The 23627-nt window shown below is 45.1% G+C and overlaps 1 protein-coding gene across 1 annotated transcript in view; it reads left to right on the plus strand.

The window, feature by feature from the left end:
• The window catches only part of TMEM132B (transmembrane protein 132B), a 277602-nt gene that overhangs the window by 80625 nt on the left and 173350 nt on the right, over window positions 1-23627 (plus strand). The window contains exon 3 of the mRNA XM_057746462.1: window positions 18132-18278. Coding sequence (XP_057602445.1) covers window positions 18132-18278 — 147 coding nt within the window. The remainder of the gene's footprint in view (window positions 1-18131; window positions 18279-23627) is intronic.

Raw genomic sequence — 23627 nt, forward strand, 5'->3', positions numbered from 1 at the left:
ACGTCCTTCCACCATCTGTTCTCTTTTCCTTGCATCACAGGTGGTAACTTTATATGTGTATCTTTTGTGAACTTTGGGAGGATTTTATTTGGTCCTCTGAGAGCTAGAAATGTCAGAGCCTGGCTGTTTTTGTCAGTGCACTTTCAAATGCAAATAGAAAAAACCCAACTCAAAGTGGCTTGAAAGGAATTTACTGGCTCATATAACTGAATGACAGCCTCAGGTCTGGCTGGATCCAGGTGCTTAGATGGTGTAACTGGGAAGCCATCTCTTTCCACCTGTTGCCTTTGCTTTCCCCTGCTGGTTTCATTCTCAGGCAGGTGGTGGGCTCTTGAACACTTATTGCTTAGTGAAAAGAGCTGGGCTCAACTCTCCCTGAAAAATTATGGGTAACATGTCTATTTATGGGCCAATCAATTGTGGCCAAGGGGATGGGGTGTTCTGATTGGTTTAGTGGAGTCACATGCTTCCTCCTTGGACCAATCACTGTCTAGGAGGACACAATGCTTTGACTGGCTACAGATACCAACCCCTGAAGCTGAGGGTGGGATCAGCCTAGCCCCAGTACCTGGACTGAGCCTAAGTGGCTCCCAAGGGAAGTCCAGGTAGGTGCTGTACCAGGAGAGGGGGGATGGATGCTGGGTAGACTCTACCTGTCCACCTGGTCTTCTGTGGATCAGATGCCAGGGTTGGGAGCTTGTTGGACAACTCTCGCGACAGCTTTTCTGCACTTTTCAGTCTGTCTGGAGCATTTTAACACCAAGGGATGATGCTTTGAAATGTCAGCATTTAGAGCTGGGATGACTTATGAAGGGGTCACCACCAGGGCATTCCTGTCACCACCACCAGCATGGCAAACCCTGAATAGTCCTTATATGCCAGGCTCTGTTCTAAGCATTTTGTATATACTGTCTCCATTTAATCTTTGCAGTGACACTGTGTGGTAGTACTATTATTAATAGTCCCATTTTACAGATGAGGAAACTGAGGCACAAGGAGGTTAAATGACTTTTCCAAGGTCACACAGCCGGAGTCTAGGTTCTTTTCTCCCATGTTTTTAGTATGTATGTGTTCTCTTAAAGTGTCCTTTTTTCTTTCTTTCTTAGTGTCCAAGTTTTAAGTTAGAAATGTGATCTTAACTTCACTATTCTCTTTTTCGTAGGACTATTTCTCCTACACATAGTAGGTGGTTAATGCCTGACATGTGGTAGATACGCAATGTGCAGACCTTAAATTGTCAGATACTTCTCAGCCACATTGGAATTCCAAACCCCTGAGGCCGACTGTATCTGCTTTCCAAATCCGTTTCATTTCAAAAGCGTTTCTGGTTCTTAATTGCTCTACATTTACTAATCCTAGGTTCCCATAAAACAATATTGCCTTGCTAATTGGATCATGAGAAGCCATTCAGTGGGCCCTGAGAAAATATCAGCCTCCCTGCCCCCTGCCGCATGCTGCTAACAGGATGTGTGTGTGTGTATGTATGTGTGTATGTTTTTCTCTGGTGTGTGTGTGTTTCTCTGGTGTGTGTGTATGTATTGAACAGTTCTGCGGTCAGAGAGGCACACATTGTTTTTAACGTCACTCTGTGGAACATGATGGTCAGAGACAGTGGTCGGGAATCTGAGGATAAAGCTTCCTGTGTTTTGTCATGTCAGGTGTTTAAATGTGATCTGAAGGTGGACTGGTTTCATGGCAGGAGGCAACACATGGGGCTCGGCAAGGAAGTGAGTGGATAAACAGACTATATCCCTCATGGTGGGACCGTGATGGACTTGAAATTGTGGCAGGTAGTGGCTTCATGGCTGTGACACAGCACATCCAGAATTTGTAGGGGAGCTGCTTCCTCTTTTAAGCATGTGCTCCATGTGGGGCCAAGGGCAGAGCAGTTAGGGAGTGTCTGCAGCTCAGCCTGGGGTCCGGTTTGCTGGGGAAAGCTGTCACAGGCATTTGTGTTGGGAGCAGGTGGGGGGGGGGGGATATTCTCTCTCAGAGGCTGAAAAGTCAGATTCTGCAGTGTTTCTTAGTGGGGGGACTGTTAGCATCTGGAATGGGGCAGGACTGTTCTATTCATGGCAGGGCATTTATCATCCCTGGCCCTAATCCTTTATTTATTTTTTTAAAAGATTTTTTGATGTGGACCATTTTTAAAAAGTCTTTATTGAATTTGTTACAATATACCTTCTGTTTTATGTTTTGGTTTTTTGGCCCCGAGGCATGTGGGACCTTAGCTCCCTGACCAGGGATCCAACCCTCACCCCCTGCATCAGAAGGTGTAGTCTTTTAACCACTGGACCGCCAGAGAAGTCTCCTTAATCCTTTAAATGTCAGCATTCTCATCCGAGGCTCGACTGGGGCAGGATCTGCGTTCCATACTCACTGGTGCTGTAGGCAGGGCTTATTTCCCTGCTGTTGTAGGACTGAGGGCCCTGGATTTTTACTGGCTGTGGGCCCTCAGCTGCTAGAGGCCACCCAAGCTCCTGCCACATGGGTCTCCCACCATGGCTGCCTACCTCTTCAAAGACACCTGGGAGAGAGATTCTCTAGAGCTGGTCTGCTAGCAAGATGGAGTCTTATAAAATGTAATGGAACTGTGGAATGACATTTCATCACTTTTATCATACTCTTCTAGTTAGAAGCAAGTGACAGGTCCTCCCTACACTCAACGGGAAAAGATTCAACAAAGGTGTGGTCACCTGGAGTCGGGGGTCATAGTGGACCACTCCAGAGTTTGTCTGCCACACACGGTATCGACCTGAAACAATTAAGTGGCTAAGTAAGACACGCTCTAGGCTGGTTCTAGTCATTTTTATTGCTGGTTTTGGATATCTGGGGCCAAGGCGGAGTTTTGGATGCGCTTATCTTGATGCCTTAGAAAGTGTGCAGATGGGAGTGCTTTGTCAAATTTCTGATTTATCAAAAGCTATATGTAGAGTTTGCTTAATTTTTTTTTAATAAATTAATTTGTTAATTTTCTTATTGGCTATGTTGGGTCTTCGTTGCTGCACACAGGCTTTCTCTAGTTGCAGAGAGTGGGGGCTACTCTTTGTAGTGGTGTGTGGGCTCCTCGCTAAGTGGCTTCTTTTGTTGCGGAGCACAGGCTCTAGGCACATGGGCTTCAGTAGTTGCAGCACATGGGCTCAATAGTTGTAGCTCACAGACTCTAAAGTGCAGGCTCAATAGTTGTGGCACACGGGCTTAGTTGCTCCACAGCATGTGGGATCTTCCTGGAGCAGGGATCGAACCTGTGTCCCCTGCATTGGCAGGCAGATTCTCAACCACTGCACTACCTAGGAAGCCCCAGTTTGCTTAATTTTAAACTTTCTTTGGTTAAAGATTAAACGGCAAGACAGGAGAGGGGAGATGGCCCTGTGGGAATCAGCATGTGATGCTTTGGGAATGTTCTGAGTTGCGTAAAGATCCCACTTTGCGTGTCCCTGTTCTCGGGGCTGAAATCCACACCCTCCAACACTCTGCTCTGATGGATGTGATTTTAAATTTATTTATTTATTTATTTATTTATTTATTTATTTATTTATTTATTGTTTGCGTTGGGTCTTTGTTGTTGCGCGTGGGCTTTCTCTAACTGCGGCAAGCGGGGGCTACTCTTCATTGCGGTGCTTGGTTTTCTCATTGCGGTGTCTTCTCTTGTTGTGGGTTGTGGGCCCCAGGCGTGCAGGCCTCAGTAGTTGTGGCGCACAGGTTTAGTTGCTCTATGGCATGTGGGATCTTCCTGGACCAGGGATCAAACCCGTGTCCCCTGCATTGGCAGGTGAATTCTTAACCACTGGGCCGCCAGGGAAGTCCCTTGATGGATGTGATTTTTCCAGCATGGGTTGTCTGTTTGTCCTTCAAGCTGGCTCCTGTTCTCTTCTGGAGTGAGACCAAAAATATCTACCCTTAGCGTCCAGGTTCAGCCACCTGGATCAGAGGGAGCCCCACCTGCTCTGTGCTCATGAGTACGACAGGCTCCTTGCCTTGACTCTTTCCCCTGCCTTGTAATCTTTCCAAGTTTAAATCATGGTCTGAAACGAGCTCTTAGGAGAGCCTGCCTTTGCCAGCCTCCAGGTGCCTAGTGGGAGACACATGCATCTCTCTCTGTGGTTAATTTATCACAGAGAAAGTGGTTTGCCGGGAGAATTCAAATTAAAAGTATCTTTATATATTCTGAAAGTGCTCCAGCGCCCAGGGCTGAGCTTATCTCAGAAAGTGAGTCGAGCTCCATGTTCCCTGGCGTTACTCTCCTTGTCGGAATGTGACTGTCTGAAATGTGTCCCAAGCACTGTTATCCAAAGAATGTTCTGGGGACCACTTGCATCAGAATGGCAGCCTGTTTAAAAACTTAGCACTGTTGGGTTCCACCCCAGACCTATTCGATCACAATCTTTGGAGATGGGATCCAGATACCTGCAACTAGGTGATTCTGATGTGCTTAAAAGCCTGAGAACTTCTGGTCCATGGGGTTCTGAGGCCTCCCTCATGTGACCTTGGTAGCTTTTGTCTCTTACTAGGCATCTTCAGCCCTCAAAGTCTGATATTTATGGAGCACCCAGAGACAGATGACACCTTAGATAGAGACCCTTCATTTTACCAACATTTATTATTAAGCACCTCCAATTTCCCAGGCATGGCTCTCAGAACCTTGGATAAAGCAGGAAACAAAACATTAAAAAAACCCAAAACTCTCCCCACTCTCTGGTGCTTCCATCCAGTGGGGGAGACAGGGAATAAACAAAGGAAGCAAAGTTTGTGGGTATTAAATAGGGCTTTTTTTTTTTAGATCGGGTGGTCTGGGAAAAGCTCAAGGGATGACATTTGCCCAAACCTGAAGGAGATGAGGGAGTGAGTCCTGCGGTTGTCAGGGGAGAGCTGTCCAGGCAGGGGAAACAGCAAGAACAAAGGTTTAAAGGCAGGAAGACACGTGCTGTTTTAGAAACCACAAGGAAGCCAGAATGTTAGCATATTTCACATACGTAAAATAGGCACTTTTCAGATGACTGCCATTTAAAGCTACAAGTGTGTTACAGGAAGCTTTTCTTTAATTCAAGAATATGTGGCCAATGAAAATTAATCCACTGCGAATGGGAACAAAAATCACATAGAAAATCGTGAGAAAAAGGAAACGCGATTGGGATTTTTCCTCCTCCTTGAGAAATGAAGTAAAGGTAAACAAACAAGTTTGTTTCATCTTAACAGTAAACAAAATTCAGGCTCCGTAATTCCCTTTCTGTGCCGCTCAGAACAAAGCATGCATTGCCCGTTGACAATTTTTTGTTGTTATTTCCCTCCAATTTTATATTACTGCACAGTATTGCGTTTTTCATTTCACACTTGACATTGCCAGTAGGAGCACAAAAAGGACCAACTTAGCGGAAGTATTTCAGGGCTTCCCCAATTTCCCCAAGAGCTTCACTCTGCCTTGCTATTCAGACTGCTCTCTTTGGAAGCATTTATCGTTTCTTGTTGATTTCCCCTTCTTCACTGGAGAACTGTCAGTAAATATCTCTTGAGGGGTGGCTGGTAGAGCCCTGCTGAATCCTCTTTCCCAGTAGCTTTGCTTGTATTTGTCAATCCTCCAATGTTATAAGATTTGGCAATTTCACTTTGCAATAGATTTGTATTGCATTTGCATTGTATTTATAGCTGATAATCAGCAGAGTCTGGACCGCCACCACCCCCCCCCCGCCCCCCAAAAGGCAGAGATGCTGGAGCCCGGGCTGGGGTAGGTGCCGCTGTCATCCAAGGGCCAAGTGAGAGTGGGAACTGATTTCCTGAAGGCTCGGTTCATCAACAAATATTGATAGTTTCTTCGTCTGCCAGTGTATTCTTCTCTATGTAATCCCCTAACTTCAAGAACACAGATAACACATAGTTGTATAGTGAAGACCCTATGGAAGTATAAATGTAAGTTTCTTGTGAATGTCAAAGTAGTTGTTACATGAACAAGGCAAAGATGGTCCCTGTAGGTTGGCCCCTGTATTGTTTATTTCTGGGACCTGTTAGCTCAAGAGCCAAACTCAATTTTTTACACATCTAATTGTTGTAAATATACCCTGACTAAGCCTATTTTAGCCATTTAGAGCCCATCTGCTTTGCATACCCTGCAAAACTTCCCACCGTCTCTTAGCCATAGACTTCGTAGTCTTGGAGCCCTAAGACTCCAAGCTGCAGCTGCACTTTGGAACTGCTTGACCTGGAGACCTTCCCACTGTGCTGCTTGGTGACATGTAAGCACCCTCTCTGATCCTCTTCTCCCTGGGGTCCTGCCCTCCTCTCCTTCTGGTAGCGGCCCCCATGCCATATCATTTGGAAGGTCTTAGGCTGTGAGGGACTTAGGCATCGTGCAAACTTGTCAAATCCTTGCCCAGGGAAAGCTTGTTGCATGCTACTGCCACCTTGTGGTCATATCTTTCCCTTGCTCAGCCCCCAAATCCCTCAAGCTCATTACAGCGCTGAGACCATTAATCGTTGTCACAAGGTTTAGATTATTGTAGTTTTTAAATAACAAGAGTTAAGAATATCATCAAGCCTAAAAATATTTCTCTAAAACAAACTTAATGAATATTCAAGACATGGATTTTTCTGGGCTTAGATTGTTCTAACAAATAGAATCTAAAATTGGGAAGGCTTTGGACTAAGAACTGGGATTTAGGGACAATTTTATAACTTGTATGTAGGAGAGAGGCAGAACTCAATACTTTCGCTTCAGGCTTGTGTTTTTGATTCCTAAGATCCATTTCTTCTTTTGTAACTTCAATTTCCTTTTGGGAGCCACTCCCTGCTAACCCCTCCCATGTGGTTCAGATGGGATTAATTTCACTCTTAGTACAGGATAGTCATTGACTGGCCAAACCAATGATCATTGTGCTTTCACCCCCGCTAGGCCACAGTTATAGGTCCAACATTGAGTACTCAGTCGAATTCAACCAGTGAAAACCTGGCTCCAGGATTTTGTTCTGGGAGAGAGAGTCTTGCTTTTCCTTTGTGGATGAGGATGTGAGATCTGGAGCTGTTGCAGCCACACTGTGACCACAAGAAGAGAGCCCATCTCTCACAAAACCCACATATGTGACGGCTGAACAGTCAGGTGCCTAAGGAACTGGGGGCATCATTTGAACCTTTGCCGTGAGCCACTTCTAAAGGTGGTCTCACTTCTGTACATTTAAGTAGACTAGATATGAACCAGAATTGGATTATTTCTTTGGTCAGCTACAATCACAGAAGATTCCTGAGAATTTTTCAGGTGTATACTGGTGTCCTTTGAACCCAGGGTCAAGGATTCAGTGTTCTCTAGAGTAACCTTTATGAAGAAAAAAACAAAGGATTTACTACAGCAAATGGAGTGTTTGCCCCTTTTGGGATATGAGAGGAATTTCCTGCCAAGGAAAAGGAGTAAGATCAGGGAAATCATATCTGGAGAGAAGGTGCTTGGGGGTTCTGCATGGAGACTTAGAGCAGTTCCAAAGGACATCTCACAGGGAGGGGACTTGATGCCTGAGTGTATGATCTCTGGAGAATATGCCGTAGTTCAAGGTGAGAAAAATCATAATAGCTAACGTGGATCAGTTTCTTTGTCCCAGGTGCTCTTCTAAGCACTTTATATACATTGATTCAGTTAATCTTCATAATAACAACACTATAGGTAGTTATTATTATCTCATACATTTTGTAGATGAGGAAACCGACTCCCAGATGTTGTGATTTATCCACACTCTCACAGCAATCCATTGTCATCATCACTAACTCCACCACCTCCCTGACCTTCATCCCTGGGAACATCCAGCTCTCCTAGGCAGGTAGGAACGCCTGGTACTTTATAACCATCTCAAAGCAAAGATAATTAGAATACTCCTATTGGGGAAGGGTGGTGGAAGGGATAGTTAGGGAGTTTGGGGTGGACATGTACACACTTCTATATTTAAAATGGATAACCAATAAGCACCTACTGTATAGCACAGGGAACTCTTGCTCAATATTATGTAACAACCTAAATGGGAAAAGAATATGAAAAAGAATAGATACGTGTATATGTATCACTGAATTACTTTGCTGTACGCCTGAAACTATCACAACGTTGTTAATTAACTATACTCCAATATAAAATAAAAAGTTAAAAAAAGATGTATTTCTCTTTATTTTGTAAATTTGTTTTACTAATATGTCAGCATTTGTTTCCCCAGGCAACTGAGTTTCCTAATCTCTTCCTTTACTCACAGAAAGTAATATGATATGATATGATATGATATATGTATAATATAATATAGTATAATATATGCATGTATGTAGCACTTCCTCTGTGCCAGCACTTTCTGTTGCATTATCTCTCTGCCCCTGCAGCAGTGTTATGACACGGCCACTGTATCCATTTCCTAGGGCTGCCCCAACATGTTATCATGAAGAGGGTGTCTTGAAACAACAGAAATGTAGTCTCTCACAGTTTAGGAGGCTGGAAGTCCAAAATCATGGTGTCGGCAGGGTTGGTTCCCTCTGGAAGCTCTGCGGGAGAATCCATTCCCTGCCTCTCTCCTGGCTTCTGGTGGTTGCCTGCCATCTTTGGTGTTCCTTGGCTTGTAGACAGATGGCTGCAATCTCTTCCCCTGTCTTCAAATTGCCTTCTCTCCTGTGTCTCTGTGTCTTCTCCTTTTCTCTCTCTTATAAAGACACGACTCATTGGTTCAAGCCCATCCTGAATCCAGGATGGTCTCATCTTGAGATCCTTTAACTAATTATATCAGTGAATACCCTATTTCCAGATCAGGTCACATTCTGGGGGTCTGGGTGGACGTGAATGTTTGGGGGACATTATTCAACCCACGACATTCATCCTTATTTTTTTCTCTCCTGAGAGAGGAGGAGCCTCAGCATGACAGGCAGAGTGAACAGTGGGGCTGGGACCTGGCCAGGGCAGCCTGGAATGAACATCGGCTCTTATGCTTGAGTTGTAGCTGCCAGAGGGGCAGACTCAATCCCGCCTTTATAGTGGAATTGGCTTTCGATTTGGTCCCATTCTCTAGTCTTTTGGTGCCACAGATTTTCATTTGTAAACCTGATATATCAATACCCACTCATGTTGTTCCCAGGAGATGAAATGTTCAGACAGGTGAAACATGTGACAGTTTATGTAAAGCTTCTGGGAAAGTGTCTGACCTGTGGGCGTGGCCTTAGGAAATCCTAGTTATTATAATTCCACAAAATTTCTGAGCAGCGCCAGGGTGCATACAGCTCCTGGCAGCGTGCTGCCATCAGTATTTGGACAGGAGGACAGTTTACTATCAGGGCATCACCAGTATTGTGCATAGGTGGTTTTAACTTCAAAGTTGTAGCCATCCTTGCTTTTTTTTTTTTTTTTCCCCCCACACCATACAGCATGCAGGATCTTAGTTCCTCAGCCAGGGTTCAAATCTGTGCTCCCTGCAGTGGGAGTGCAGAGTGCTAACCACTGGACTGCTAGGAAAGTCCCAGCATTCTTGCTTTCTAATGATCATTGGTGTAATTTTCTAGTGAGCACTTTCCTTGTTGTGAGTTACTTGGCTAACTCTAACATCTGTAAACACGTTTATCTAAATAATTTGGCTGGTGAATTTCCAATAACCAGAGTATATGTATGCTTTGCTGTCCAAACGTGAATCTTCCTTCTCTCCTAGGGCTAAGGCAGAATACAAGATTTCCCTCCCTGGCCACACCCACATAATTTGCCTGTCTGATGACAGCTCAAGTTTCCTCATGTAGAGAATGGGAGCAGAAGTAATGCCTACCCCCACAGGTGGTATGGGAATTACATGTGTTAATGGTGAAAGGTATTGGACAGTGCTTGGTATATAGATGGTGCCCAAGATATTTAGGCATTTGTTAGTAACTTCTTTTTCTATGGTATGATGGGTACTGGGGAAGGTGAGCCGTGCCCTGGTCTGTGCCAAAACCATCGGTAATGCACTGGTCTGGACTGAGCTTTGCCCATTTTTTGTATTTCCTAGTGCTTCATACACAGCACCTGGAAATCAAGAAATTCTCCTTAAATGTTAGAGGACTGGGTGGATAATTTGGGGTAGAAAATTACTTCACGGCATTGATGATTTCAGAGTTCAAATTGCATGCCTTCCCAAGCAGACAGTGAAAGACTTGACTTACCCACAGCCAAGTTCAGGAGGCCTCCAACACACCCTTGTGACACCAACTGCAAGTTTGGGGGTCCCCAAGACCACTCTCAGGTTCAATAATTTGCTGGAAGGGCTCACAGAACTCAGCAAAACTGTTACACTCACAGATATAGAATTACAGTGAAAGGATACAGGTGAAAACCAGCCAAGAAAGAGACATATGGGGTGGGATCCAGTAGAGGTCTGGGGGCATTGTCATCCAGAGACCCTCACCGAGGCTTTGATGTGCAGAGCTTGGTCATGTAGACATGGCTGACCGCCCACTTGGCTGACCTTGGCTTCTAGTCCTTCCAGAGGTCAAGTGGATAGCACGTGACCCAAGGCTCCAAGGTAAACAAAGATATTCTCATTAGGTAGGACATCCCAAAGGCTTAGAGATCAGCTCCCAAGAGCTGAGGGCAAAGACTCATCTTCTCTTTGGGCAAAGTTCACCCTTTAGTGCACATCCACTGTGTAGACAACCAAACCATTAATGCGGATGACTTAAGTGTAAGATGCAAAGACTCAGGTGCACTTACTGGGCAAGTCTTCTTGTGCTTTACTAGGTGGCAGATGCTGTGGGCTGGAAAGACATAGAGGAATGAGATGGGGAGGCTGTGGGTCTCTTGTCCCTGTGGGGTGGAGGCTGGCCTGCTGTCCAGGTATCTTTCTTGCTTGCCTATATCAGCCAGGTTGTCACCTGTCATTGGTCCAACCAGGAGGAATGCTCATCTGGACTCTTAAGATTCTTCCCCGTCACAGACAAAGTCAACGTCTCAAGTTGCACTGAGCCCCGGACACCTCAAGGGGTGGTGGAGGCTTGGGGGAAGAGCCTGTAGGTGTCTGTCCAGGGTGGCAGTGGTCTGACTTATCTTGGGACCTCCCACTGAACTTGGACAGTGAAGAAATCACATCCATTGTTGTACGTTCTCTGTGGCTGTGACCTGCATTCCTGTTATCAACCTGAGGTCCGCTTGCTTTGTTTTTAACTTTATGCTGAATGAGAATGTGTGCATAAAAGTGCACATGGTAAGTACAGAAAAGTACACGTAAGTGAGCACAGCTGGGAAGATTCTTACAACCCACTGTGCAGTCAGCACCCAGAGGAAGAAACAAAACATTGCCGGTATCCCATAAGCCCCCCTGGGGAACCCAACCAGTTACCCCCTCCAAAGGGTAACCTCGATGCTAACTGCAGCCTCATAGGTGAGTTTGCCTGTTTCAGACTTCCCATAAATGGGATTACACAGTCTGTACGTTTTCATATCTGGCACCTGTCACTCATTGTTATATTCGAAGTTTTGTCCATGTTGTTTCGTGTGGTGGTACACTGCTCATTCTTAGTATTGCTGTCTTTTTATTCCATTGGGTGACTATATTTTATCAGTTCTGCTTTTGATGGACAATTCAGGCTGTTTCCATATTGGGTTTAATATGACAGCGCTGCCACGAACTTTCCTATACACATCTTTTGGGGAACACACGCATGCATTTCTGTTGGGCATATGCCTACAAGTAGAAGTGCTGGGCTCTAGGGTCTGCAGAAATGTGGGTTCAGTAGACATCACCGAATAGTGTGCCAGAGACATGGAACCAAAGTCCCTCATTCCAGCAATGCCTTTGGGAGTTCTTGTGACTCCACATCCACGTCAACACTTGCTATTGTCTGTCTTTTCATTTTAGCCACTCTGACGGGTAAATGCCTATTTGATTCATGTACTGTACAAAGAGATTTGCTTAAGTGGTTGTTAAAAACAGTAATGATCATGATATTTAATAATAATAATTGAAAAGTTAAGACTACAACAGCCCTGGAGTACATCCGTCTTGTGGCTTCAGCCCTTATGGTGATAGTTAATTTGTGACTTGTGTTCACAGTTCCTCTCCTTAGCGTGTATGAAAGCCTGTCTTTTTTTTTAATTGGAGTATAGTTGATTTACAATGTTGTGTTAATTTCTGCTGTACAGCAGAGTGATTCAGTTATGCATATACATACAGTCTTTTTTTATATTCTTTTCCCTTATGGTTTATCACAGGCTATAGAATATAGTTCCCTGTGCTCCACAGTAGGACCTTGTTATTTATCCATCCTGTACATACTAGTTTGCATCTGCTAATCCCAAACTCCCAGTCGATCCCCTCTGCCTTACCTTGGTAACCACAAGTCTGTTCTCTATCTGACTGTTTTTATTGAGGTTTTTGAAAGTCCGTTTTGTGGGTAGAGGCTGAGACCTAGGATGCCTGGAAGGGGGGTGAGGTAAGTATTTGGTTTCTGGAATCCTCGTGTGTTCCAGATTGCCTACTCAGCAGCAGGGTCATGGGCTGGGGTCTGACAGCTCTGGGGAGAGCTCTACTGTAGGGCAGAAACACCCATGGGGGGCTCGAGGTCAGAGAAGAGGTCACAATGTTCCCGGGTTGTTGGGAGGAGGGTGGGGATAAAACAGACAGGACTCTATGGTCCCCCCCACCCCAGTCCCATTTCCTCAGCCTGCCTTTTGTCTGTGGAAAACTTTAGGCAAACGATAACTTTAATCAGAGAAATGAGAAAATATAGAAGCAAAGGAAAACAGTCCAACAAGCCTTACATAATAATAGACATTAAATAAAGTCGAGGACCTTTAGTTTCTCCTTAAGGGCTATAGATAATATTTTGAGCCCTATCCTGTGAGCTGTCTTATAGACACTGAAACCCCCACCAGGTGGGAGAAGTTCACTACATGATGACCAGGCTGTGGTCATGACATCAGCTGCCACAATTCTGAGAACTGGGCTCAAAGAAATGGGAACAAACTGACCCTGGAACTGAAGATTAACTGTACTTAATCAAGATGACGCTGGTCAGACCACTGATGACTAATTTCAAGATGACTGTCAGAGTTGCCTGTGCAGTTTCTGTGTCTCCGCTGATTGTCGGGGGAGGAGGGAGTCGGCCTTTGGACAGGAGTCTGCCCCCCCCCCACCCCCCCACGCCTGCCAAGCCCTCGTTGCCTGCATCCAAAAATAAAGCAAACTATCCTTTCCACTAACTTGCCTCTTTATTGGCTTTTGAAAGGGAGCAACTGGACCCCCACTTTTGGTTATAAAGGATAGAAGATGAAAGTCATTGTGTCCGGAGCCCTAATGCCAGGCAGATTGCTGGGGTGCAGACAGGGAAGGGTGGAGGCTGGGAGTGGAAATTGGGAAACCAGAGATGCCTCATTGGCCAAACCTGGAGGGTGACTAGGGGCCAGCTGCCTCCGGGAAGGGAAACAACCGGATGGCCATGGGGATGGGTGGCCATCTGGGTTCCAGAGGACCAGGTAAAGGTAAAGGAGTTGGATGCTGTCTCGAGAGCTGAGCAGCATTTAGAAAAGCATTCCTGGTGTCATGGGGCCAGTAATCCCTCCAGAAAAACCCTGGGAGGCCACCTGGGTCTACCCCCTGCCTCCGTTCAGATGCAGTAACTTCACTCAGGTAAAGCAGGACTGAGGCACAGCCCATAGGCGCGCATCTGACCAAGCTGGTTGCTAAGATTTTGAAAAATGTTGACATCTGCTGGTTAATGGTCACGGTCCTAAGTCTGCTCCCTGCCGTTCCCCCTGGACCCCTTAGATCTCTTTAGGACCAGCAAGTACAAGGGTGATGGCGAGCACGGTGGGTTCTGTCCCTGCTGTTAAAAACTTTGTGAAATACTTCGGCTGTTACTTCTCAGGCTACCAGGGAGAGTTTGCCTGTTGTGGTGGCCTCTGTTGGGATAAACAAAAGACAGACAAGGAGGACCGCGGGGGGCGAGGCACTGCATCGCCTTCCGTGAGTCAGTTCAGAGATGCTGAGGGAAGAAGACTTGATGTCAAGGGGACCTGTGCCTTGTTTCTGGATCAGAATGAAAGAAATGATAAAAACGAACAACAAAAACTGAAAGGAGATCTTGGGTGGATACATTGTACTAGAATCTCCAAGACCAAAGAGGAGAGAGAGCTGACAATTAGGGCTCAGTTCTGGAGCTGAAAAATGCAAGACATTAGTCATGAGACTTAATTATTGAGGCATTTGTCAGGCGATCATGGCGCATGTGTGGGTTTTGAAAGAGATTCTCTGCAGGGAATTCTCTGCATGGGGCAGAGTGGGAGGGAAGGGGAGTGGGTTTCTAATCCTGGCTCTGCCGCTGTCCAGCTCTGTGACCTCCAGCTGGTCGCTCCCTCTGGGGGCGAGAGGGTCGAAGCTTGATCGTCTGGACCCTGGGGACAATAGGAATCGTCCTGACCACGGGCTGCTTGGTCAAAGAGCTCCATGAGCCATGAATGTGGAAGAGTGTGGTAAGCTGCTAGAATATCAAGTACTGGTAGACATGAGGAGGTGCCCTCAACAATGGGAGGACTCTGCTTATGGAGGCATGCATGCTCTGGGACATTCTGCCCAGTTGCCTCTTTGGCGGAAAGATGGGATGGCTGGAAGCAGCGACAGAATGGGATGTCTCTATTCATGGCTTGCATAAATTAATTCCTGGAACATCATGATGGCGAGAAAGAAAGCTTTGAGGAGGTAGCAAACGGGTCACCAGTCTTCAACAGGAAGAATGATCCATTGGGACAAAGAATGGTACCTGACTCTGCGGAGGGGTCAGGGATGTCAGGTGAACACCTTAGCATCTGTGTAAGGTCCTATGAGAAGGGAATACAGGAAGCAGAGACTTTAAAAAAATTTAATGAGGTATGCAAGTATTTGAGTCCCCTATTCCTCCCCGGTGTTCCTTATGGTAGGTGGCAAAACCAGGGGCTTTAGGATAACCCTTAGGTCCAGAACATTCTCTCCTGCTGCTTGAAATTCTGCCTTTAGCGATTCCCTTCTTTGGGTCTTTTTTGGGTTCTAATAAATCCTTTTTTAAAGTTTTGGTCACTCCTGGGAGGGTCCATTCACCTGTTTTTTCTTCTTTTCTTTCTTTTTTAATTGAGGCAAAATTCACATAACAAAGCATACCGTTTCTAAGTGAATAACTCAATAGTATTTAGTACACAGTGTTGTGCAGTCACCACCTCTATCTGCTTCCAAAACATTTTTATCACCCCCAAAGGAAACCCCATACCTGCTGGTTAAGCAGCTGCTCCTCGTTCTGTTCCTCCTGGCCCCTGGCAACCCCTAATCTGCTTTTTTTTTTAAACTTCATTTTTTAAAAAAAAATTATTTATATATGTATGTATGTATGTATTTGCTGCATTGGGTCTTCGTTGCTGCACACGGGCTTTCTCTAGTTGCGGCGAGCAGGGGCTACTCTTCATTGTGGTGTGCGGGCTCCTCATTGCTGTGGCTTCTCTTGTTGCTGAGCACCAGCTCTAGGCACGTGGGCTTCAATAGTTGCAGCACACAGGCTCAATAGTTGTGGCACACGGGCTTAGTTGCTCCACAGCATGTGGGATCTTCCTGGAGCAGGAACCCGTGTTCCCTGCATTGGCAGGCGGATTCTCAACCACTGCACCACCAGGGAAGTCCCTTCAATTGTTTTCTTATTTAAAAATCATAAAGTCATTTTTACTTACTATAAAGCAGTGTATATTGAGAAAACAATTGAAAATTGAAAAGCGAAACAAAATCTTTTACAAGCCTAAGGTTATTTAATCACATATTATTTGCTAAGTGAGGTCTTCACTGATAACGTTTTTTTCAAATAACAATTAACAACATTTAATGACAGCCTTAAAATTTATGATCCATACGTTGACAGAATTACAAAGAGAAATTTAGAAATTCACAGCACCAATTGGAAATTTTAACATACTTCTCTAGGTAAATGATAAAGACTGAAAATTAGGAAGCTTATAGAAGAGCTGAACAAGACAATTCACAAGCTTCATCTCTGTACATATTGATAATATACGATAAATTGTATTTATTTTATAGAACTTTTATTGAGATAATTGATATACAATAAACTGCATATATTTAAAGTGTACAGTTTGATGTTTTTTTCTTGTTAGCAATGTATATATGACAATCCCAATCTCCCAGTTCATCCCACCCCCCACTGCTTTCCCCCCTTGGTGTCCATAAGTTTGTTCACTACTTCTGTGTCTCTCTTCCTATCTTGCATCACTGATAACATTTTTAATCTGCTTTCTGTCTCTGTGGATTTACCTATTCTAGATATTTTATGTAAATGGTACCGTATGATATATGGCCTTTTGTGTCTGGCTTCTTTCACTTAGCATCTTATTTTTGAGGTTCATCCACGTTGTAGCCTGTACTCCTTTTGGTGGCTGCGTAGTACTCCATGATATGTATAGATCATGTTTTATTTATCCATTCATCAAATGTTGGGCATTTGCATTGTTTCTGCCTTTTGACTCTTGTCAACAGTGCTGCCATGAGATGCTTGTACAGGGGTTTGTTTGAGTATCTGTTTTCAGTTCTTTTGAGTCTATACGTAGGAGTGGAATTACCAAGTCATATAGTAACTCTATGCTTAACTTTCTGAGCATCTGCAAAGCTGTTTTCCACAGTGGCTGCACCATTTTACATTCTCAGCAGCAGTGCACAGGGGTTCCGGTTCCTCCACATCCTTGTCAGCATTTATCATTTTCCCTTTTGTGATGATACCCATCCTCGTAGGTGTGAAGGGGTATCTTGTTGTGGTTTTGATTTGCATTTCCCTGTTGACTAACGATGCTGAGCATCTTTTCATGTTCTTGTTGGCCACGTGTATCTTCTTTGGAGAAACGCCTATTTTCAGATTATTTGTCATTTTTGTTGTTGAGTTGCAAGAGCTCTTTATATATGTTGGAAAACAGACCCTTATCAGAGTGATAGGATTTGTAGATGTATTCTCCCATTCTGTACGTTGTCCTTTCACTTTCATTCGTATGTCTTTAACTGCATCATAGGCCCCGCTGTTATGTGTGGATTTGATTAATACATCACTTGGAGGGAATCTTTTCTTCTAAGTTCTTGGTGGTGGCGGAACGTCTGTCTCAATGGATCTGACTTTGCGGATGCCCCTCTAACTCCTGCACCTACCACTTTTCAGCATCGTGGCATTTCTTTTGACTTCTCTGTGGAAAAGGATGCCCAGAGCCTCACTGGGCATTTCTCTGGGAAGCAGAATGGGGTGCTCAGGTACCTTCACAGCCAAGCACGTGCTGACCCTCTGCAGCGTTAGTTTGTGTACCTGGAAGTCCAATGACACCCTTTTGGTATTACTTACATCTAGTTAAGGCATAGCAAGCAGCATGGCTTTCCACGGCCTTGTCTTCCTCCTCATTGTTCTCCAGACAAGTCCACAGCATCTGGGCAAGTCCCAAGGCCATTGTCAGAGAAATTGGATGCTCCCTTGCAGTCCCTGTAGTAACAGAGGAGATGTATTCTGGTTAGTAGCAACATGAGGATGGTTTTAGGAGCGGGGAAGAAACGGCAGACAGTCCAGGCAGTGAACTCTCTTTGGCCTTTCCTCAATGGCTGAAGCTCCTGAGGCCTTGGATTCTTCCTTGGGGAACTGAGTTCTGCAAGTGTCGTACCAGGCAGTACTCGGCCCCTTTATCCTGCCTGAATGCTGTGTTTCTTTTTCTCCTGAGGATCGCGTGGTCCCCCCTGTTTCCTCCTCACTGTGTGGTCAGCACTTCCCGCCTCCCTCTCGGTCCCCTCGAAGGTGCCGTCCCCTGAGCTGGCACAGCCCCTGCGGCCTCTCAGACCCTTCCCCATCCCCAGGGGAAGAACCGGCCCCCAGATTGCATCCATGCCTACCAGACACATCTGTCTCATCTCCATCCCATGGGGTCCCTGAAGTAGAAAGCAATCTAGTTCCCAACACACCGGTTAAACAGAAAATTAACAGACGTGGCAAAACACTGGGCCTCCTACTTCGGGGCACTCGTAAAAATAACAGGACGCTTCGTTTTCAAAGGAAAGCCATTTACGGCCACTCTTTCCTACATCTCCCGGGGAAAGGGGAGACTGTTCTAGCTCCCTATTTTTTACTCCCTGTTTTCAACAAAAAAGGTCATATGTATTTTTTTTTCTACCCCACAGAATTAAGGCAGCAGCAGGTGTGAGAATAACTGCAGTGAGAGTCAGCAGTGAAGACCAGTGGGCCGTCCAGGAAGAAATAGACAACGACAGTGTTCAGACCACGGCCACCCTCACCTGTGTGGGCCATCACCTGGACACACAGAGCAGGTAAGCGCTGAGATCCTCAAGGTACCTCAGCAGCCGTGGGTTGGAGATGGCTGCAAACCCTGATAGCAAAATAATGTGTGTATAAATAAAGCGATGCCTCTGCATTTAATGGGAGATGTGTTCCTTTGAGCTCATCAGCACAGCTCCATCCTACGGCTTCTGAATGACTCCATTATTGGATGTGCTGCGGGGTGAGGGCTTTATCCTTCATGCTCTTTAGACATCAATGACCTAATTAGGTTGGCAATCTCGAAAATTACCTGAACTCACATTTGTCATGGTGCAGGGTTTGATAACCGTTATTTTAAAATTTTATTATTATTATTGTTATTGTTGGCCGCGAAGAACTGAAGAATGAGATGGGGAAAATAGAAATGATTTAAGAGGCAAGGGGGAGAAGTATTTTTTTTTTTATGAGCAAACTGAAAGTGGCTCTAGCTGTCGAGTAATGGTCTCTTAGTGCTTAAAGGTAGTCATTTTGCAGATATCACACCTGGGTATTGGCATATGGGCTCAGGATGTGAAGTTGGGTAAATTTGGCCTTGCTGGCAGGTCTTCTCCAGCTTGGCTACTAACATTGGGTTTTATGGGGCTGAGCTCACCTGGGAAGTAGAGGGAGGTCATTGCTAATAATCTGAGCTCCCAACAGGCAGAATGAGCTCTCACCCCTGTTGCAACAGCATTTTCTACAGTCTCTTGGCCTCTTTTCTCTTGCCTTTTGACTGAGTAATGTTGGCCATGCAATCCCCACCCCTGGCTTTAAAACCACCAGTAGCTCCCACTTCAGCCAGGAAGAGACTCCAACCCCTCGGACTGGCACTGAGCCCCCTATAGATCTCTTACTCATCACCTTCTATTGTCATAACCCGTTCTCTTTTCTTTTCTCTCTTGTTTTTGTTTTCTGTTTTTGGCCATACCTCGCGTCATGTGGGATCTTAGTTCCTGGACCATGGATTAAGCCCACGCCCCCTGCAATGGAAGGGTGGAGTCTTAACCCCTGGACTGCTTGGGAAGTCCCTCTTTTCTTGTTTTTAAGCCCTTTGAGGTCCACGATGTTGGGCACCCAAGGGGCACTCGGTGAATGAATGAGGGAGCTGGTGGGTGGATTTGAGCCTGAGAAACAGAGAGATGGGGTGGAACCTGCCTTTTCCAATGGATTTTTAGGCTGAGGGCTCTCTCTGCTTAGGTGACCTCAGCCAACCTCAGCTAGAACTCTGTTCTGCCTGCTTTTGAAGACCTCTTTCAAAGGGAAAGAGTGACTTAGGTTGAGCAATCAAAAGCCTCCTGTTAGGTACATTGATCAGGTTATCTGGGTGCCTCTCACCCCCAACTCAATATTCTGGTCATTGTCCTTTACATCCCTTGACAGAATTTTTAGTCTGTGACCTCACGTGACCCATGGTTTCCCTGCACATCTGTATCCTGAGCTGTTGATATGTAGAGAGAGCCTGGGATTTTTATATTTGCTCAGTTGCAAGTACCAGAATCCCCACCTAAAAATGGCTGCAACAATAGGATCTTGTCACCTCATATGACAAGAAATTTGGAGGTGGGTAGTTTGTGGTTGGTTAACCCAGCAGCACAACTATGTCACCCAGGTGTGTTCTGTCTTTCCACTCCGTCATGCCCAGTTTGCTGCCTATCATCCCCCAGCTTGTTTCCTCATGAATGCAAGATGGCTGCAGCAGTTCCAGGCATCACAAACTTATCCTAGTTGTATACAAAGACTGGAAGGGAGGGGGGCTTCTCCTTATGTATCTCTTTTTACCAAGGAAGAAGACCTTTCCAACTGGAAAGAAGGCTTTCCCTGGAAGTCTTCCTTTTGGATCTCATCAGTAAGCGGTGGGTTCCACGCCTTTGCCCAAGAAGCAGGGTAGTCTGGGAAAGTGACTATCTGGTATTATTTTCAAACTTCGTACTGGGAGATTGTCTTTGCTGTCAGGGAAGAAGGGTGGGAGGAGTGTTTGCCAACTCTTTAAAGGTGGGATCTGTCGAGGGTTGTGGCTTGAGGTCTGTTTTGACTCCCCTGGAAGACTTCCTCTTGGTTGCTGGGGTGTTTATCCAGTGGGCTTAGTCTGACTGGTACCCTTAGGAACTGCACAAATGAAACCCAAGCAGAAAGGACTCCTCGGCTCCTCGTGCATGTGGAGACGTTCAGGGCTGGACTGGTACCAGGGGTGTCTGGATGCAGCATCCTTAGCAACCTGTCTCCTTGTCTTTCCTCTGGTTGGCATCATCTCCAGGCTCTTCCCTGCTAGTGTCAAGTTGACCACCGGCAGCTCCCAGAGTCCATCCTCCTGGCTGGGTCAGTTCGGGGAGAACACTGCTCTGCTCCATCGCAACCAGCGCAAGTCCTGGGTCTGCTCATCACTGGCTGTGCTTGGAGTAACGTGGATCTTGTACTCACCCTGCACCAATCTCTGTAGCCAGCAATAAAAGTAGGGGATGGGTGCACCCACCTGACCGACTTGGGCTTAGAGTACGGGAGAGGGTTCTTGGGGGGAAATGGGGGAGGCAGAAAAAGAGGTGGTCAGGGAGTTACAACAGTGCCGCTTAACCCTCCGGTTGGGCTGGAGGAGCCCCAACGAGATACCTGGACTTACAGAAATGCCTCAGAAATGGTGGGTGGGTCTCTAACTGCTGTCTCCATGGTCTACGCAGGGGAAATTGATTTGGTTGAAATATCAGGCTGATCAAGTGGTGAAGTTTTAAATTGAAGAAAAAACACAGGCTGTGGTTATCACTTTGGTTTTGCGAGAATCAATTTTGCATTCTCTTTAGAAGAGATTTAAAAAGTTACAAGAGAAAAAATGTAGTTACATAACCAGAGTTACATAATTATCAGACATTCCTCTTCTTCTGTTCCTTTGCTTTCCGTTTTGACCTCCCCTGGGCTGTTAGAAGGACAGGGATTGTTGCTTTGGCATGACAATTTATGCTTATCTAATATCCCTCTAAAATCCATTCCATAATCTAAATAAATAATTGCTTCTTTCTATACTTTTTTTTTGGTTTAATTGTGAGATCAAATGAGGTGTGAAATACAAGCTCATGGACCGTGTTTGTCTGACTAACAAAGTGAATCTATGAATATAGCCCTAACAAAACATCCCGCGGAAAGCTGTAATCTCTGAATTGTGACAGCCTTGGGTGGAATAGGGTTTTTAATAGAATATAATGTACAAACTGCCTGAAGTTCTGTGATAAGAGTTAAAAATATGTCATCTGGGAAGACTTGATGGGCTCGATTAGGAAGGCAGTAAAGGTCTTAATTTATAATATTTTAATGAACCCTCATTGTGAGGAAATGTGACTAATAAAGATGAAAACCACAAGATAAAGAGTCACATTGGCCAATGAAGAGAGACGAGATTAGAAGAATAAGCAAATTTGAAAATGTTCAGAACAGATAAAGCAAAACCAAGGGAAATGAAAGGCGGATGATGGACTCTTGGTGTGGAAACCACACGCAACCAGCTAGGTTGAGACGAAGTTGTTCCTTCAATGGTTTCTGTCTGGCTGTTGGGACCCAAACCTCGCAGAAAAGAAGCTGCCACTCTTTGTGTGGTCAGAAACCACAATGCAGAGCTCATTCTCATCTGAAAGCTGGGACAGAGGCAGAGAAAAGCCTGGGGGTGCACCATGGAAATGGTTAAAAAAACACATGCACCCCAATGTTCATAGCAGCACGATTTACAATAGCCAGGGCATGGAAGCAACCTAAGTGTCCATTGACAGAGAAATGGCTAAAGAAGATGTGGTACATATATACAATGGAATATTACTCAGTCATAAAAAGGAATGAAATTGAGTCATTTGTAGAGACATGGATGGACCTAGAGAGTGTCATACAAAGTGAAGTAAGTCAGAAAGAGAAAAGCAAATGTCGTATAGTAACGAATATATGTGAAATCTAGGAAGATGGTATAGATGATCTTATTTGCAAAGAAGAAACATAGACATAGACATAGAGAACAAATGTATGGATACCAAGGGAGCAAGCAGTGGGAAGACAGGAATTGGGAGACCAGGATTGATGCATATACATTTATACTATGTATAAAATTGACAATTGATGGGAACATACTGTATGGCACAGGGAACTCTACCTAATGCACTGTGGTGACCTAAATGGGAGGGAAGTCCGAAAGGGAGGGGACCTCTGTATGTATGAGGCTAATTCATTGTGTTGTGCAGTGGAGGCTAACACAACATTGTAAAGCAACCATACGCCAATACAAATAAATAAATAATAAAAAAAGAAAAGCCAAACCCTAAAATAGATCCTCCCCTTTTTATTTTGGAAACATTTTTATTGCACAAAACTTACATTTGTTGTACATGATGAAAAGCATGGCAAAAACAACCCAGTTGAAGGTGAAATCGACATCAAAGGTAAATGTTTACCGTGAAGCGTTGCTGTGTTTGAACAACTGCATCCAATGTTTCAGGGGCTTTTCTCCGCTGGCTCTAGTACAGAAATGATTATAACCAGCTGAGCAGAAGAAGGGCTCACCCTTTCAACTAACTTGACTAACTCATTGCTTTTTGTGAAATTTAGCAGTTGAAACTTAAGGGACAGGCAATGGTAAGAGAGGAAAAGTCACCATGTCGTGTGTCATTTTATGAGTCTGTGAAACAAGAGCCAGGCTAAATCTTTCATTGTGCTTAAGGCGTCTTATTCAAGTTCGAGAAGAAGGAGAAGGAGAGGAACAGGGAGAGGGAAAAGAAGAGGAGGAAGAAGAAGAGGAAGAGGAAAAGGAAGGGGAAGAGGCAAAGGAAGGGAAGGGGAAGGAGGATGAGGAGAGGAAGATAGATCAGTGATGGTAACAGTTGCCTCTGTTTCTAAGACGTGTGAGTAGATTTTCCCACCAGACTCAGTTCATGTTGGTTACTTTCCTTCTGTAAACTGTTTTATCCAGATGTAAAAGATAGAACACGTGGGAATGTTGTAGTATGTCTCTGAGGGCAATTTTGTGTGATTTTGCTGTCCGTTCCTTACTTATTTGAAAAATTTCTTGAAAAACCACCATATCATTTGGTGCCTGACACCACTGTGAGTCTTTGAGGGAAAACCCACTTGTGAAAATCAGAAATGTTAGAGCCCTGGGAGGCAGATAACTATTGTCATTCCCATTCAACAGATGTGTAAATTGAGGCACAGTTTAAATGATTTCCCAAGGTCTCAGAACCAGTAAGTAGCCAAACGCCCTGCCTTTTGGGTCCCCACTCTTGTCCATGACACTGGGCTCTTCGCAAGGCACAAGGAGGTGCCCCTGCTGTGCTCTCTCTCAGCATCCTCCTTCCCTCCCCATCTTTCAGCTCTCTTGCCCCAGCTGGACTGAAAAC

The sequence above is a fragment of the Hippopotamus amphibius genome, chromosome 8, assembly GCF_030028045.1.
Source record: "Hippopotamus amphibius kiboko isolate mHipAmp2 chromosome 8, mHipAmp2.hap2, whole genome shotgun sequence".
Taxonomy (NCBI): domain Eukaryota; kingdom Metazoa; phylum Chordata; class Mammalia; order Artiodactyla; family Hippopotamidae; genus Hippopotamus; species Hippopotamus amphibius.